This window comes from Phacochoerus africanus, chromosome 16 (genome assembly GCF_016906955.1).
Source record: "Phacochoerus africanus isolate WHEZ1 chromosome 16, ROS_Pafr_v1, whole genome shotgun sequence".
Classification (NCBI taxonomy): domain Eukaryota; kingdom Metazoa; phylum Chordata; class Mammalia; order Artiodactyla; family Suidae; genus Phacochoerus; species Phacochoerus africanus.
Window position 1 is genome coordinate 18,464,427 of NC_062559.1, and position 16,408 is coordinate 18,480,834.

General features: G+C 41.7%; 1 protein-coding gene across 2 annotated transcripts in view; it reads right to left on the reverse strand.

Moving 5' to 3' along the window:
* Positions 1 to 16,408, reverse strand: part of CPA5 (carboxypeptidase A5) — a 54,259-nt gene that overhangs the window by 23,875 nt on the left and 13,976 nt on the right. For both annotated transcript variants that reach the window (XM_047762970.1, XM_047762969.1), the window contains exons 2-3: positions 1,576 to 1,786; positions 314 to 395 (exon numbers count right to left, since the gene is read on the reverse strand). In XM_047762970.1, coding sequence (XP_047618926.1) covers positions 314 to 395; positions 1,576 to 1,691 — 198 coding nt within the window. In that variant the 5' untranslated portion in view covers positions 1,692 to 1,786. The remainder of the gene's footprint in view (positions 1 to 313; positions 396 to 1,575; positions 1,787 to 16,408) is intronic.

The window sequence follows — 16,408 nt, forward strand, 5'->3', positions numbered from 1 at the left end:
TGAGTCCAGCCTGCTGTGCTGTATGGCATCCCACCCAGAGATACATGTACCTCCTTAAAATTCCAGCCATTTTAAGAGCAAGCCCCCATGTTGGGACAGAGGGGAGAGCCAAGGAGGGCCACCCAACCTCCAGGGCGAGTGTTCCCAACCTTGCCTAAAGGGGAACCACACTTGATTTTCCCACAGAGTGAGATCTTTGGCAGAGACATCCAGAGGGCAGGTTTGGGGTGGGGGGAGCAGGACAAGGAGCCAAAGGTGCAGGCCACTGTGAGGGAAGGGTGGATATGTCCCCAAACCCTTGAGGGGTCCTTACCTTCTGGGGCTTCAGGCCCTCCAGATCCCTGAGAAGTGAAAGCTCCTTTTCATTTTTAGCCAGGACTCGAAGAACCTGGTCTCTGGAAAGACACAGGGAGGGCAGAGGGAGCTGCTGAGAGGGGTTCCTGGAAGGCTGTGCTGCTTGGAGAAGACAGAGTGCAAAAGAGGCCAGACACTGGGGACTGGCCGGGTGGCTGGAGGCTAGAGGACTCCTCAGCAGAAGGACCTGTAACTCTGGGAAGCATGAAAGTCCTTCAGCCTGGGGACAACGGTCTCTCCAGTCCCAAGGACAGACCACCCAGGGGACTAAGCAGAGCCTGTCAGTGCTGCTAAAGAACCCAGTGCCAAGAGAGGGGGCAAGGATGGGAAAGGAACGTGGGGATGGAGGAGGGAGGGAGAACAAAAGGAATAATGGAGATAAAGGAAGACATACCGGGAGCCAGTAGCATCATGGTGGCCCCACATGCTCTTTACACAAGGGCCCAAGGCCAAGTCTGCCCCAACCCTGTGCCCTCTCCTCCTTTCTCCCAAGAGCTAGAGGACAGGGAAGAGATTAGTCCATCCAACCTTACAGGGGGAAGCTGAGCTCCTGCCAGTCCTGCTAGAGGGGGTGGGAGGTGGCACAACTGACCAGTGTGACCTCTGCATCTGAGCCAGGTCTGAGCCTGGGATGCTGATGGCTCCCTCCCTGACCGACTCTGATACCCTGGACGAGGAACCCCATCTCTAAGCTTGTGTCTCCTGTTCTCTACCACGCAGATACTATGGAGTAGTATCTTGAGGGATCTTTGGGAAGCTAAGAAATCATGTCCATAGAGGGCCTGATGTATACTACTCATGCTTATTGTTACTCAATGGAGGACAATACCACACCCATGCATTAGGGGTCTTTGGGGGGGTGGGTAACAGGATAACATTCCTAAGAATTGAACGAAAGTTATGAACACTTTCTCCAGAAAAAAACTAAGTACATAAAAAATTTACATATAACTTCAGGAGATTCATGGAGCCCTGAAAGCTTACCCGTGGACCCCAGACTAGGAACTCCAGTTTTAGGGAGGGATAATAATACCGCTGTGTGTCATGCCCTTGCACATGAAAGTGGGAGATGGCAGAGTTAGAAATGGGTTCAGGATGGGAAAAGAAATCCTGAATCTCTCCACCTTGATCAGGTCCCAGCAGGACAGCCACCTCCCCACCGGATCACCCGGTCACCTGGCTCCCAGCAAGCCTCCCTCCAACTCTGGAGCAGCCACTCACCCTGTGAAATTCATTTGGCCCAAAGCTGCTGCTAGGACAAAGCTGCAGACCAGGAGCATTCGCCTGTCCACTGGGGACAGCCCGTGGCCCGCACCTCCTCTGGGGGAGCCTGGCATGATTCTTCCTCCAGGTGAGCTTCAGGCGTTTTCCTCCCCTACAGGCATGGCCAGGTCTCAGGACAGCACAGCACCTAAAGGCCGGCAGGCCCGGCCTGAGAACGTGCATTAGGCTCTCTCCAGGGAGACCCTGCGTGTGACTCCCAGCACACGCTGGGCCTTGGAGAGCTGGGGCACCCCTCCCCACTTCTGGCCAGGTCCTCTCCTGGGAGGGAGAGAGGAGAAGGGGAAGACAAGGCCCTCAGCTGTTTTCCTCCCTGGGGCTTTGCTGGGCCAGCCTCTCGTGAACATCAAATCCTCCATCATCGGGGAAAGACGAGAGAAGCCAGAGGCCCAAGGAAGCCCCTCCTTTCCTCCCTCCTCCTGATCTTTTCTTTTGCTCTTCTTCTCCCTCCCCATCCACTCACAGATATCCTCCTGACACATAAGGGAGTGGATGCCACTGAAAAAAGGCCAGGTTTAGACACAGAGAGCTGGGTGCTCACTTCCTGTCTAAAAGATCTGGAGCAACTGACCAGATCTAAATCTCAACTTACTCATCAGTCAAATGGGGTTAATAATACCTCCCCTCCCCACCTCACAGGGTTTGGGGAGGGCGGTGCGTATTAGATGAGGCGACCTGGGTGAAGTGGCTTGGCAAAGCCTGCAAAATAGAATGTCTTATTAACTGAAAGCGGTAGATCTTCGTCACAGCTGCATCTCAGTTCAGGGCTCTAGTTGCAGTAGAGGGAAGGGGAGAGAAGAGAATGGAGAGGGGAACAAAGGAAATGTCTATTCTATGAGAAGGAATTCAGTGAAGGGTCCCTTCTCTCCATCTTCAGTCTTCAGGTGGTCATCATTATGCCGGGATAGGAAGTGCACTTTCTGTAGACATGAAGGGCACCCTGGTCATTATTATGCTTCTCAACAGAGAGCAGAGTCAATTTCTTGGTGCTGCTGAAGCCCCACACAGCCCCCTTTACGGTCTGGGAACACTAAGAATAAAGCAGAGGCCAGCACACAAAGCAGTCATATTAGAAGGAGAAAGTGAAAGATGATGCCTGAATGGTAAATGATGAATCTTAACAGAAAATCCACAGGAGGTGGAGGAAAGGCAGAGACTAAATCCAACAAGTTGTTCAGCAGAGGACATCAACAAAAGGCCACTTAACTGTCACCGGCAATTCTCAGAAGCCCCCTCCCCATCCATGCTCTCCCAGAAAGGCCAATTAACTGGCCATGTGTGCAGAGAGGGGAGCTCTTTTGTTGAGAGAATGCCCTGCTCCCACACCCCACCGGACCTACTCCATTATCTCGTGGTTCAGCTGTTCAGACACGCCAAACTCTCCTAGAACCCTGGCTTTGGGAACTCTCAGACAGAAACGTTAGCAAAGGGGCTAAAGACCTAGAAAAGAAAGCAATTAGGCTTTCCACCCAAGTAACATTCAGCTTCGGGAGAAATAGGGAGAAAAGAATGTACTAGTAAACAATAGCTTAGGAATTTAAAAGGAAAAATAGTGGGATGGTGCTAGTCATCCAAAGTACCCAGCATCCTCTTGTTCAAAAGCATCATTTTAAGTCACTAATAATAAGACAACTATCCCTGTACTTGGTTTAGGGTTGGGGGGAGAGTGAGAGAGAGAGGTGGAGAGCAAGAGCAAAAGAGAGAGAGGAGCAGCTAAGAATTCTTGAGAATTCTATAGCAGCACTTCCAGTGGAACTTTCTGTGATAATGGAAACGTTCTATGTGCTAATGTGCTATCCAATAGGACACCCACCAGTGCTAGTGTGACTGAGGAATTTTTAATTTTAATTAATTTTAGTTAATTTAAATAATTTAAAGGGCCACATGTGGCTAATGACTGTCATATTAAACAGTAAAGTTCTATGGGAATTCACCAGCCCCCAAAGACTGCCTCTAAGGCTGGATCAAACCCAGAGACACACAGCTGTGTTTGATCTAACAATACCTAATAGTGACTTCCCACTCAAACATTAATTACTCATTAATTAATTGCTATTTTTAGACATTATAAGATATGTAATTAAATAGACATTAAATGTTTACTGAATACCTACTATGTGTACTTTCCAGGGTCTAAGAATAAAATATGGAGTAATATAGACCTGGCCCTTATATTTCTTATTTAGTTTATTTATTTATTTAGTCTTTTTAGGGCCACACCCACAGCATATGACGGTTCCCAGGTTAATCGGAGCTGTAGCTGCTAGCTTACACCACAGCCACAGCAACTCCAGATCCAAGCCGCATCTGCGACCTATACCACAATTCACGGCAACTCCAAATCCTTAATCCACTGGGGCCAGGCCAGGGATCAAACCTGCGTCATCATAGATGCTAATCAGATTCATTCCACTGAACCAGGACGGGAACTCCCTGGCCCTTAGATTTCTAATGCAATAAGTAGACAACTGATTTAAAGAACATACAAATAGGAGCTCCCATTGTGATGCAGCAGAAATGAATCTGACTAGCATCCATGAGGATGTGGGGTTCCATCCCTGGCCTCGATCAGTGGGTTGGGGATCCAGCATTGCCATGAGCTGTGGTAGAGGTTGCAGATGTGGCTTGGATCCCACATTGCTGTGGCTGTGTAAGCCAGCAGCTGCAGCTCCAATTCCAATCCTAGCCTGGTAACTTCCATATGCAGCAGTGAGGCCCTAAAAGAAAAAGGAAAGAAAGGAAAAGAAAAAAAAAACAAAAAAGAGCATACAAACAAATGTATTTTTGACCATGCCTGTGCCATCTGGAAGTTCCTGGGCCAGGGATCAAACCCGCACCACAGCAGTGACAAGGCTTGGATCCTTAACCCTCTGAGATCCCAGGAGCTCCAAATAAATGTAAAAATATAGCTGATATATGTGCTCAAAGGAAAGGTACAACATGCCATGGAGGACAGGTAACGTGGCCTCCATATAGATGAAGAGGCAAGGAGAGTTAGCCTAAAGAAGTTGTGCAAAGGACTTTCATCTCCTGCAGGTGAGTAGCTTAGATACTTAACTAATCCTACCTAAATGAAATAACTAACATGCTAGATAAATAATTTTAAATAATTTTTTAAATGTTTTACTGGGTTGACAAAAAGGATCTACAGATCCCAAAAGAACCCCTGAAGAGTTCCCTGAACCCTAGAGTTCTTGATATTCCTCCTAGAAGAATACATCTTGTATCTAGGAATCATTTTCCTCCTGCTTGAAGTATACATCTAAATTTTTGCTTTAGTGAAGCTCACTGTTTCTATTTGCTTGAAAATTCTTATTTCCTTTATTTCATTCAGTTGTACTGGATATATATTTGAGGTTGATTATAGTTTTTCTCTCAGTTCATTAAAAACATTATCCCACAGTCATCCAAATTCCACTTTTGCTGTTAAAAGGTAATCAATTAGTCTATTTACTTCCTTTAGTATGTGATCTTTTCTTATCCTTGGTTGCTTTGAAGATTTCTTGGTCTCTGATGTTCTGCAGTTTTATCTTTTGTATGTTTCAGATACACCTAATGTGTTTTAGGTATAAATTTCTTTTAGTTTATCCTGCTTGCGATTGGATTCCTATACCTGGGGGTAGCTCTCCTTCCACAAAATTTCACAAATTTTTCATCATTATATTCTTTAACATTGGCTTTTTTTTTTTTTTTTGTCTTTTGTCTTTTAGGGCATACCCACGGCATGTGGAAGTTCCCAGGCTACGGGTCTAATCAGAGCTACAGGTGCCGGCCTACACCATAGCCACAGCAACACCAGATCCAAGCCATGTCTATGACCTACACACCACAGCTCAAGGCAACCTGGATCCTTAAACCCACTAAGTGAGGCCAGGCAGCGAACCTGCAACCTCATGGTTCCTAGTGGATTCGTTTCCACTGCACCACGATGGGAACTCCCTCACATTGGGCTTTTTTCTTTTCTTTTTCTCTTTAGGGCCACACCCATGCGTATGGAAGGTCCCAGGTTAGGGGTCAAAATGGAGCTGTAGCTGCTGGCCTACATCACAGCCACCGCAACACTAGATCCAAGGCACATCTGAGACACTACAGCCTTGTGGCAACATCAGATACTTAACCTACTGAGGGAGGCCAGAGATTGAACACCACATCCTCAGTGGATAATAGTCAGGTTCATACCCACTGAGCCACAGTGGGAACTCCAACACTGGCTTTTGTCCAATCTCTTTATTACCTTCTGGAAATTTGATTAGGTATAAGTTATGTGCTCTAATTCTATCCTCCAAGGCTCAAGTCATTCTGTTATATTTGTATTTTGTTGTCTCTCTGGGCTACAATCTGGATAATTTACTTGTATCAAATATTTGTCTCTTTATTCCAATTAACTAATTCATCAGCTCAGTTTAATCTGTACTTTAATCAATCTGCTAAACTTTAAATTCTACAGTTCATCAATTCTGAAACAACTCTTTTCTGATTTAACATCCCTGAATCCAGGAGCATCTTACAATCACTAGCATCTTCAATGATAACTGGCAGTGTTTTTGATGGCACATAAAATTATGGTGCATCTTACAATCAATCTTGTTTTATAGTCAACATAATATGATATTCATTTTTCTTTTTGGAAGTTCTATTTGATTCTTTTCGGGCCCAAATGACTTGAATTTCTTACCTATTTAGAACTTTTTTTTTTAAATGTATAAAACAGTAATTAATTTTACATTCTGTGTCAGATAAGCACAATATCTGCAGACCGTGCAAATCTATTTCTGTTGCATATTATTTCTGCTGGTTCTCATTCATGGTGCATTATTTTCTTGTGCTACTTATCTGTGAGCCCATCATTTTCCTTGGACCTTTATCTGTGGAAGTCCTTTGAGGCCCAGATTGAAGGTGAGTTCTTCCAGAAAGGATTTGCATTTAGTTTTATAAGTTGCCTGGGGGCACTACAAACCTGAGACCATCTAAATTAAATTATTTGCTTGAGTTATTATGGACTACATAGCTGGTATAAATTTAGACCACAAACTAATGTAGGGGCATACTTGTGGTTATGAATTCTCAGGAGATATTTTTCTCTAGATCACCTAACAACCAAGATTTTAAAACCTGCACAATAATAGCAGATTATTCACAAGTAGGTAATCAGAGTCTTAAGGTCCCAGAATTGTTGGAAGGATAGATAGTGATAATTTCCTGACTTAGGTTAAGTATACATGTTCAAATTGCTAATCATTTCCAAACAGAAAGAGTAAGGATGAAATGAAAAATGGGGAAAAATAACAAAAATGAGACAGGAAAGTTTAAAAAAACTGGGTGTGGGTGTGGGTTAAAATTAGGACAAGTAGAAAGAACATTAAAAGAAGAAACAATTTTTTTTTCAGTTGTACTAAATGTAAATGATTTTAACTTTCTGGTATAAGACAAAAATTATCAGAATAGATTCTCTTTTAACCTAGCTATATGTATTCACAAGAGCTATGCTTAAAGCGTAAGAACAAAGAGAAACTAAAAGACAAAGGTGGAAAAAGATATGCCCAGTAAATGTTAACCAAAAGAAAACTCCTGTAGCTTTATTCATATAAGATAAAGTAAACTTTAAAGTAAAAGGCATTATTGAAAATAAAAAGGTCCCTATATAACACTACTGCTTTCAATTTCCCAAGAATATTTAACATATAAAAACATTCAAGAATAATTCTAAACAAATAATGTACAGGAGTTCCCGTCATGACGCAGTGGTTAACGAACCCGACTAGGAACCATGAGGTTGTGGGTTCGGTCCCTGCCCTTGCTCAGTAGGTTGACGATCCGGCATTGCTATGAGCTGTGGTGTAGGTTGCAGACACAGCTCGGATCTCGTGTTGCTGTGGCTCTGGCGTTGGCCGGTGGCTACAGCTCTGATTTGACCCCTAGCGTGGGAACTTCCATATGTCATGGGAGCAGCCCAAGAAATAGCAAAAGACAAAAAAAAACAAAAACAAAAACAAACCAAATAATGTACAATCCCTCCTGGAGACAAGTATAAAAACTTTATTGAAAAATGAGAAAATTCTAAATAAATCTGAAGCTATACTTTATTCTTAGATAAGAGAATTCATGTCATCAAATTATCCATTCTCCCAAAATAGACTGAGAGATGCAATAATTCCAGTCAAAAACCCAATAGCCACACAACTTCATAAGCTGACATAAATACAGTGAAAAAATACAAATCCTAAGAAGAATCAAAACATCCTAGAAGAACAAAGTAGGAGAAATGTCTATATCAGACATTAGAACATGTTATAAAGCTACAGTAATTGAGACAGTACAGTATTGGCACCAATAAAGAGAACACAGCACAGAAACAAATTCAAGCATATTTGGAAACTTCATTTTTGCAGACTTAGCATAGCGGATCATGGTGGAACAGAAAGACTATTCAATAAATGTTGCTGAGAAAATGGAATTAAATTTCAATCATACCACATATGGAATTCAGTTCCAGGAGTTACTTTGTAGAGCAGAAGATTACAGATCTGGCATTGTCACTGTAGCCACTCAGGTTGCTGCTGTGGCATGGGTTCAATCCCTGGCCCAGGAATTTCTACATGTCTCAGGCATGGCCAAAAAATATTAATTCCAGATTTTTTAATACTTAAATGTAAAAGGCAAAACTAGAACACTCTTAGAAGACAACATAGAGAATATTTTTATGACAATGGCATTGGTCATAACTTTTCTAAATAAGACATGAAAGGCAAAAATAAAATAAATACAACTATAAAGTTGCCCATAAAGGGAAAAAATGGATAAAATCTACTGCATTATAATTAAGAACTTCTCAACAGAGAGTAGAAAGTAAGCCTCAACCTGAGAGGACATTTTTGTAACACATAAAGCTGGAAACAATATCTATGATACATAAAGAATATCTGTGAATCTTTTTTTTTGTCTTTTCAGGGCCACACCTGAAGCATATGGAAGTTACCAAGCTAGGGATCCAACTGGAGCTACAGCTGCCCAGCCTACCCAATAGCCACAGCAACGCCAGATCCAAGCTGTGTCTTTGACCTACACTGAGGCTCATGGCAATGCCGGACCCTTAACCCTCTGAGCAGGGCCAAGGATGGAACCTACATGCTCATGGATACTAGTCGGTTTGTTACCACTAAGCCACAATGGGAACTTCTGAATCATTTTTAAATGGGCAAAAGACACAAAAATCCATTTCACAGGGGTTTCCATTGTGGCTCAGTAGCAATGAAACTGACTAGTATCCATGAGGATGTGGGTTCAATCCCTGGCCTCGCTCAGTGGGTTTAAGGATCCAGCGCTGCCCATAAGCTGTGGTGTAGGTCACAGTGGCTCAGATCTAGTGTTGCTGTGGCTGTGGCATAGGCCAGCAGCTGCAGCTCCAATTTGACCTCTACCCTGGGAACTTTCATATGCTGTGGGTGCGGTCCTAAAAAGAAAAAAAAAAAATCCATTTCACAGAGAGGACTCACAAAGGATCTAAACATACGAAAACTGTAATTAGTAATCAGGGAAAAGGAAATTAAAACCACAATGAAATGTCAAGTGTTAAATGTCAGTCAATATCTAGAGTTAACAAGGATGGGGGCAACAGCACCTCTCATCCACTCCTGGTGGAGCTTTAAACTGGTGAAATCACTTCAGAAAATAGTTATTACCTATCTAAGTTGTATAGCCTATGCCTAACAATTCCACTCCCAGCTATGCACCCTGAAGATGTTCTTGGCACGTGCAGCAAGATATATTTCTAAGATTGCGTTTTTTTTAAATGGAGATGTGATTGTATTCATATAGAATGCAACAGAGCAGAGAAAATGAACCAATTCCAGCTATGTGCATCCAGCGGACAAACCTCAAAACCATGATGTTGAATCAAAGAAGCCAAATCACAATGCACACTGAACGTTTCCGTGTTCGCAAACAATAAGACTGAACAACAGGTTGTTAGGAATATGTGCACAGATGATAATTACAAGGAAAAGGAAGGGTATTATCAACATGAATTTGTGGTTTCATCTGGGGAAGAGAAGGGAGTGCAATGAGGGCCACCTGTAGGCTTCTGAGGTATGTCTTGTTCTTAAGCTGATTAGTGGTAAAAGAGAGTTAATTGTATTTTTAACAGGTTATGAAAGTTTTATTCAGCCTCTTATACAGATGATAAACTTCACAATAAAACGTACTTTAAAGGAAATATGGGAAAGCTAAACTTTTATTTTTGATAGTGAGAAATCAATAGAAAATGCCTAAAACTGAAAAAAGCAAGAAGTAGTAACATAAACGCTATATTTAGATTTATGGATGTGAATATCCAGGCTAAAAGAATTCAATACAGTTGTTGCAGGAGAACAAGACACAGGGAGAAGGATCCAGGAGCAGGACTCAGCAGCTTTTTATATCCAGTCTTATGGGAACAATAGGCCTCCTTAAACAGTGTACATATAACTGATTTAAATAACAGTGAAGTTTAATACCTAGACTAGTCAGTCGCATAGCAGTAGAAAGTAGAGTGGTGGTTGCCAAGGGCTGGTGGGGGGAAGGGGTCATGAAGGGGTTAGTGTTTAACACTAACAGAGTTCCGGTTGGGGAAGATGAAAAGTTCTGGAGATGCATGGTGCTAATGGTTGAACGACAATGTGAATGTATCCAATGCTACCAAACTGTACACTTTAAAATGATTAAAGTGGTAAATTTTATGTTAATGTACATTTTACCACACACAAAAAAATAAAGCTCAGAAGAAAAAGAGAGTGGCACTTGAGCTGAGTTAGGCAAGGTATGAAGGAGTTAACCATCCAAGGCAGGGTGAAGAGGTTGTAGGAAATCTGATTCTTGCCTTGAATCCATTCTTCATTAAAGGTATTAATTCCCACTTCTGGTTGGAGACTTCCCTAAGGGTTTCCAGAGATCACAGGAGGTGCTCCAATATTTGCAAATAAAACTCCCAAACTAAATTATGTTTAATTTCCAAAAAGTCCCCTTTGGGTGCTTAATGGAAATAAATATATCAAGTGTAATCTTAAAAAACATAAAAATAAGGGTATCATTCACACTGCAAAAGGATTCTTTCACTAACAAGAGGATTTACTACAGTTTCTTAACTTACCTCCCCTGGGATATACAAAATGTGATTTAATTAACACAAAACAGGCTTTTCCTACCTTCCAGAAATATGCCAAACAGGTGCTTACAAAGGAAATTGAAAAATGAAAATCCAAGAAAACAATGACCCACCAAAAGGTGGGCTAATGCTGCTCTAGACTAGAGTTTCTAAATCAACTTCATCATTCAAAAATCCCACATTCGGGCCACCCCAGCAGGGGAAGCTGTAAGTTGTCTGACCATATCTCCAATTTAGCTGAGCACACCTCATGCCTCCCTCCACACATTTTATAAAGTCTAATTCTTCACAAGCATCAATCTAACATGGAACACACATCATGGGCTAGGGCTGGTCACACATTTTATAAAATCTAATTCTTCACAAGCATCAGTCTAACATGAAACACTCATCACGGGCTGGAGCTGGTCACATTCCTCTGTGTGACCCCCCAGGAACCCTGTATACAGCCCCAGCACTTCCCAGGACCTACTTACTGATTGATTTGTTGATCCACTCATTCTAACACTCTCCAAAGCCCAGGGGAACAAACCTTTGCTTTCTAGGCTTTTGCCCTTGCCTGTTCCCACCAGCTCTGCACCCACCAGCTCAGAGCTCCTAAATCTCTGCTGTCCTGCTTCTCACTTTTAGTTGCTGGATCCCTTCCTCACCACCCAAGTCAGAGACCTCATGTGGTGTCATACTTAAGTGCAGCCCTCCAACGCCAGTGTCCTGCCTTCCCCTCCCCTAGAACTGGTGTCCATCCCCAAACCTAGGCCCAGTAATTGGCTCTTGGGCCACCCTCTGCCACAAGTGGCCTCCTCTCTATTGCAGTAATCCACCCTCTTCCTCACTGTTCCAGACACCTACTGGGGAGCTGCCAGCTTCAGCCCACCTCCACCCAGTCCCTGAGTGGGAGAGGATTTGCCCAGAAACAGGCCTTGGCCTTCAGCCCACAGGTCTCAGCACACTCTGGCTGAGGGACTGGCCACACCAGAACCATTCAGCTGATAATGATGAGGTACCCTAGACCACAGCCCTAGAACCTGCTCCCAGTAAGGGAGAGGGTTGGCGGCCACCACCCAAGAAGCCCCTTCCTACTCTCTGGAGGTCAAGGGGTACAGCTGAAGCCAAAGCCAGCCCCTGGGGCAGGGAAGCCATTCCTACAGCCCTGAGAGGAGTTGGCGAAGTCCCCACTGTGTGGAGGAAAGGCAAAGGCAACCAGGCCTTTTCCCTGTGGACCAGCAAAATCTTTCCAGAAAGGACCAAATAGTAAATATTTTACGTTTTGGAGGGCTCAAAAGCAACATGAGCAAGTAGTCTCACTGAATAGTTTGTTGGGTTTTTTTTTTTTCTTTTCTTTTCTTTTTTGGCCACCCCACGACATATAGAATTCCTAGGCCCGGGATCAGATCCGAGCCACAGTCATGACCTATACCAAAGCTGCAGCAACATGAAATCCTTAACCCGTTGTGCCAAGGCCAGGGATCAAACCAATGTCCCAGCCCTCCTAAGACGATGCCAATCCCATTGAGCCCCAGCAGGAACTCCTGAATAGTCTTTCTCATATTTAAAAATATAAAACTCATTCTTAGCTTTTGCGTTGTACAAAAACAAGTAGAACTAGGAGTTCCCATTGTGGCATAACAGAAATGAATCCAATTAGGAACCATGAGGTTGCCAGTTGGATCCCTGACTTCGCTCAGTAGGTTAAGGATCCAGCATTGCTATGGCTGTGGTGTAGGCCAGCAGCTGTAGCTCCAATTCAACCCCTAGCCTGGGAACCTCCATATGCCGCAGGTACGGCCCTAAAAAGCAAAAAAATAAAAAAATAAGTGGAACTAGCTTTGGCCAGCAGGCCTTAGTTTGCCCACCTCCGGTCTAGTTGAAGAGGCAGGTATTCATTCATTTATAAGACTATTAGAAACTACTAGAGAGCTCAAGGGAAATCAGAGACAAGAGTTAACCAATGATGTCCAAAGTGAGTGTTCACTCCAACTGGGGGTAAAGGAAGAAATTAATGACTTCTAGTATATATTTTTATCTCACTCTTTTTTATTTCAATTTTGTGTTTTATAAAATACATATGAGTACAATGGTATTTATACAGAGTCTGTAAATACGCAATTACATGTGTTGAGTGTGACATGCTAAAACTTTTTAACTGTAGGAGGACAGGATGGAAAAAAATCTGAAGAATGCTGGCCTAATGATCTGGCACCAGTCAATTCTGAAAAGTCTCACGCTGTCATGCCTTTGTTTCTCTAAATACCTCTTCTTTCACAGTGCTGAGTGGCAAAATCTGATTTTTATAATTAAAATTTATTTAAATTAGTGTTGACAGATACTGAAGAATTTCCCTATCTTTGAAATCAATGTGAAAAAACAAGAGTTCCCGTTGTGGCTCAGTGGAAATGAATCTGACTAGCATCCATGAGGACGCAGGTTCCATCCCTGGCCTCACTCAGTGAGTTAAGGATCCGGTGTTGCCATGAGCCATGGTGTAGATCACAGACACAGCTTGGATCCCGTGTTGCTGTGGCTGTGGTGTTAGGCTGGCAGCTACAGCTCTGATTTGACCCCTAGCCTGGGAACTTGCATATGCTGTGGGTGTGGCCCTAAAAAAAGACAGGGGGAAAAAAAAATGTAATACAGGGGGGAAAGGCCATTTGAACACTGCTATGAGCAAGGTTCTCCCTTTGGAATCTGAGGTCTGGTTGAGATTTTCAATCATTGCTGCTCCTTTTTGTCACATCAAGTCAGAACCATCTTCCCCCCAAAAAACAAACCTTCGGGATCAAGAATTTTAATACTACAGCTGGGTCCATGTTTACTCTCAGGCTCTCCTTGACTTACATGGATTACACACTAGCACTTCCTGTATGTGCTGCGCTCAGTCTCTTGTACCACAGCAGACTTCTGTGCAACAGCAAAAAGACCATTTTGCCCACATTTGGTAAAAATTAGTGGAAAATGGAAAACTGAAATTATTAGTGTCAACGATTAAAGAGTTGAGATAAATGACGCAACTGAAATAAAGATGGAAATAAACATTCTGAAAATAAACAGCCTCACTTGGACTAGCATAGGTTGCTAGGTATTGATTTGGACATGAAAAGAGTAAAACTATAGAAGATGTTGTCAAGAACTCTAAAAGGTCAAAATTCTTACCCCGACTTCAATAAGTTGGCTTGCCACCTTTTCATGGATGCCAGCAGAAGACACAAAAATCCTGGGTCACTGAGAAAGGACTTTATATCATTCATGGCAACATCAGCCTTTGAGTCAGGTGCCAGTTCCCTGAGCCCCATTTTCCACAAAGAGGACCAGGTGACACCTGCCCACTCCATAGGCTGAATTACTGGAAAGGAATCCTGAGTGTAGGGAACCTGAAACCTTCTATGATTTCTATTCTTTTAATTTTGTTAAGATTTTTTTTATGGCCCCAAATGTGGTCTGTCTTAGTGAAAGTTCATGAGCACTTGGGAAGAAAGTGTATTCTACTGTCATTGGATGGAGTGTTCCATAAATGTCAGTTAGATCAAGTCAGCTGACAGTGCTGTTCAGGTCAACTACACTCTGCATTTCTGCCTGTTGGACCTAAAAATTACTGAAAGAAGGGTGCTTAAATTTCCAACCAGATAGTAGACTTGTCTGTTTCTCCTTGTAGTTTTATCAGGTTTTGCCTCATGAATTATTACTCTGTTAAGTATAAACATGCTAAGAATTGTTTAATATTCTTGGAGAATTAAATCCCTTATTATATAATGCCCCTCTCGGTCCTTGATAATTTTCCTTTTTCTGAAGTCTGCTTTGTCTGAAACTAAGATAGCTACTACAATTTTCTTTTGATTGGTTTGAGGATAGAACAGCTTTCTCCATCACTTCACTTTTAACATACATGAAATTTTACATTTAAGGTAGAGTTCTCGGAGGTAACTTAAGAGGTGGGTCTTCTTTATCCAGTCTGACAATCTCATTCTTTTAATTGGTGTATTTTGACCATTCACATTTAAATTTATTACTGATATATTGGAGTAGTATCTGTTTGTAACTGCTTTCTATTTATTATACTTGTTTTTATTTCTCTCATTTCCATTTTTTCCTGCTTTCTCAAGTTTTAATTGAATATTTCAAACAATTTCATTTTATCTTCTCCCTTGGCATATCAAGTACACCTCTTTTAAAAATTATTTTAGTAAATGCACTAAAATCTGCAAAGTACACTTTTAACTAATCTATGTCTGCCTTCAAACAATACTACACTACTTCACATGTGGTGTGGGTACCATAGAACATTTCCAATTCCTTTCTCTTACCCCCCAAATTGCTGAAATACAGTATATTTCCTTTACCTGTAAACTATAACCTCATTGTTACTATTTTTAAACTGTTATCTTTTAGATCAACTAAAAATAAGAAAAATAAAAGATTTTACTTCTCCTTCATTTGTTCCTTCCCCTTTCTTGTTTTTATTTAGATACAAATTTTTGACCTATGTCATTTTCCTACTCCCTGAAAAACTTAATATTTCTCACAGAACAGATCTGCTGGGATGAATTCCCTATTTCATTTAAGAAAGTATTTGTTCTTCACTCTCTTTTAATATTAATATTTATTACTGTATTTTATCATAGAAGTTTCAGGTATATAGTGTTATAATTCAACATCAGTATACAACACTACAAAATGATCATCACCACAAGTCTGGTTACCAGCCATCATCATGCAGTGGACTCCCCTTCACTTTATTTCACCCACCCCTCAATCCACTTCCCCTCTGGCATCTGATCTCAGTATCTATGAGTTTTAGGTTTGTTTCATTCGTTCATTTATTTTTTTAGCTTCCACATGTGAGTGAAATTATAGGGTATTTATTGTTCTCCCACTGACTTATTTCATAATACCTTCAAGGTCCCTCTATGTTGTTGCAAATGGCAGGATTTAATTCTTTTTCATGGCTGAGTATATTTCATTTTTTGCATTTGTTACATCATCTTTATCCATTCATCCATCCATGGACCCTTAGGTTGTTTCCATATCTTGGCTATTGTACATAACACTGTAGTGAACATAGGGGCGCATATATATTTTTGAATTAATGTTTTCATGTTCTTAGGATGAATAACCAGAGGTGAAACAATTGGGTTAAATGGTAGTTCTATTCTTAAATTTTTGAGAAGATGGCACATTGCTCCCCATGATGGCTACACTCATTTATAGTCCCACCAACAGTGTATGAGGTTTCTTTTTTTTCCATATCTTCTGCAATGTTTGTTGTCTTTTCAATAACAACCATTCTAACAGATGTGAGGTAATCTATTATTGTGGTTTTGATGTGCATTTCCCCAGTAATTAGTGATGTTGAACATCTCTTCATGTGCCTGTTGGTCATCTGTATGCCTTCCTTGGGAAAAATGTCTATTCAAATCCACTGCCAATTTTTTAATCAAAGTTGTCTATTTTTGTTGCATTATATGAGTTCTTTACATATTTTGGATATTAGCTCTTTTGAGATATATGACTTGCAAATATCTTTTCCCATTCAATAGGTTGCATTTCCATTTTGATGATGGTTTCCTTCACTGTAAAGAAGCTTTTAGTTTGATATAGTTCCATTTGTTTATTTTTGCTTTTGTTTCCCTTGACTTTGGA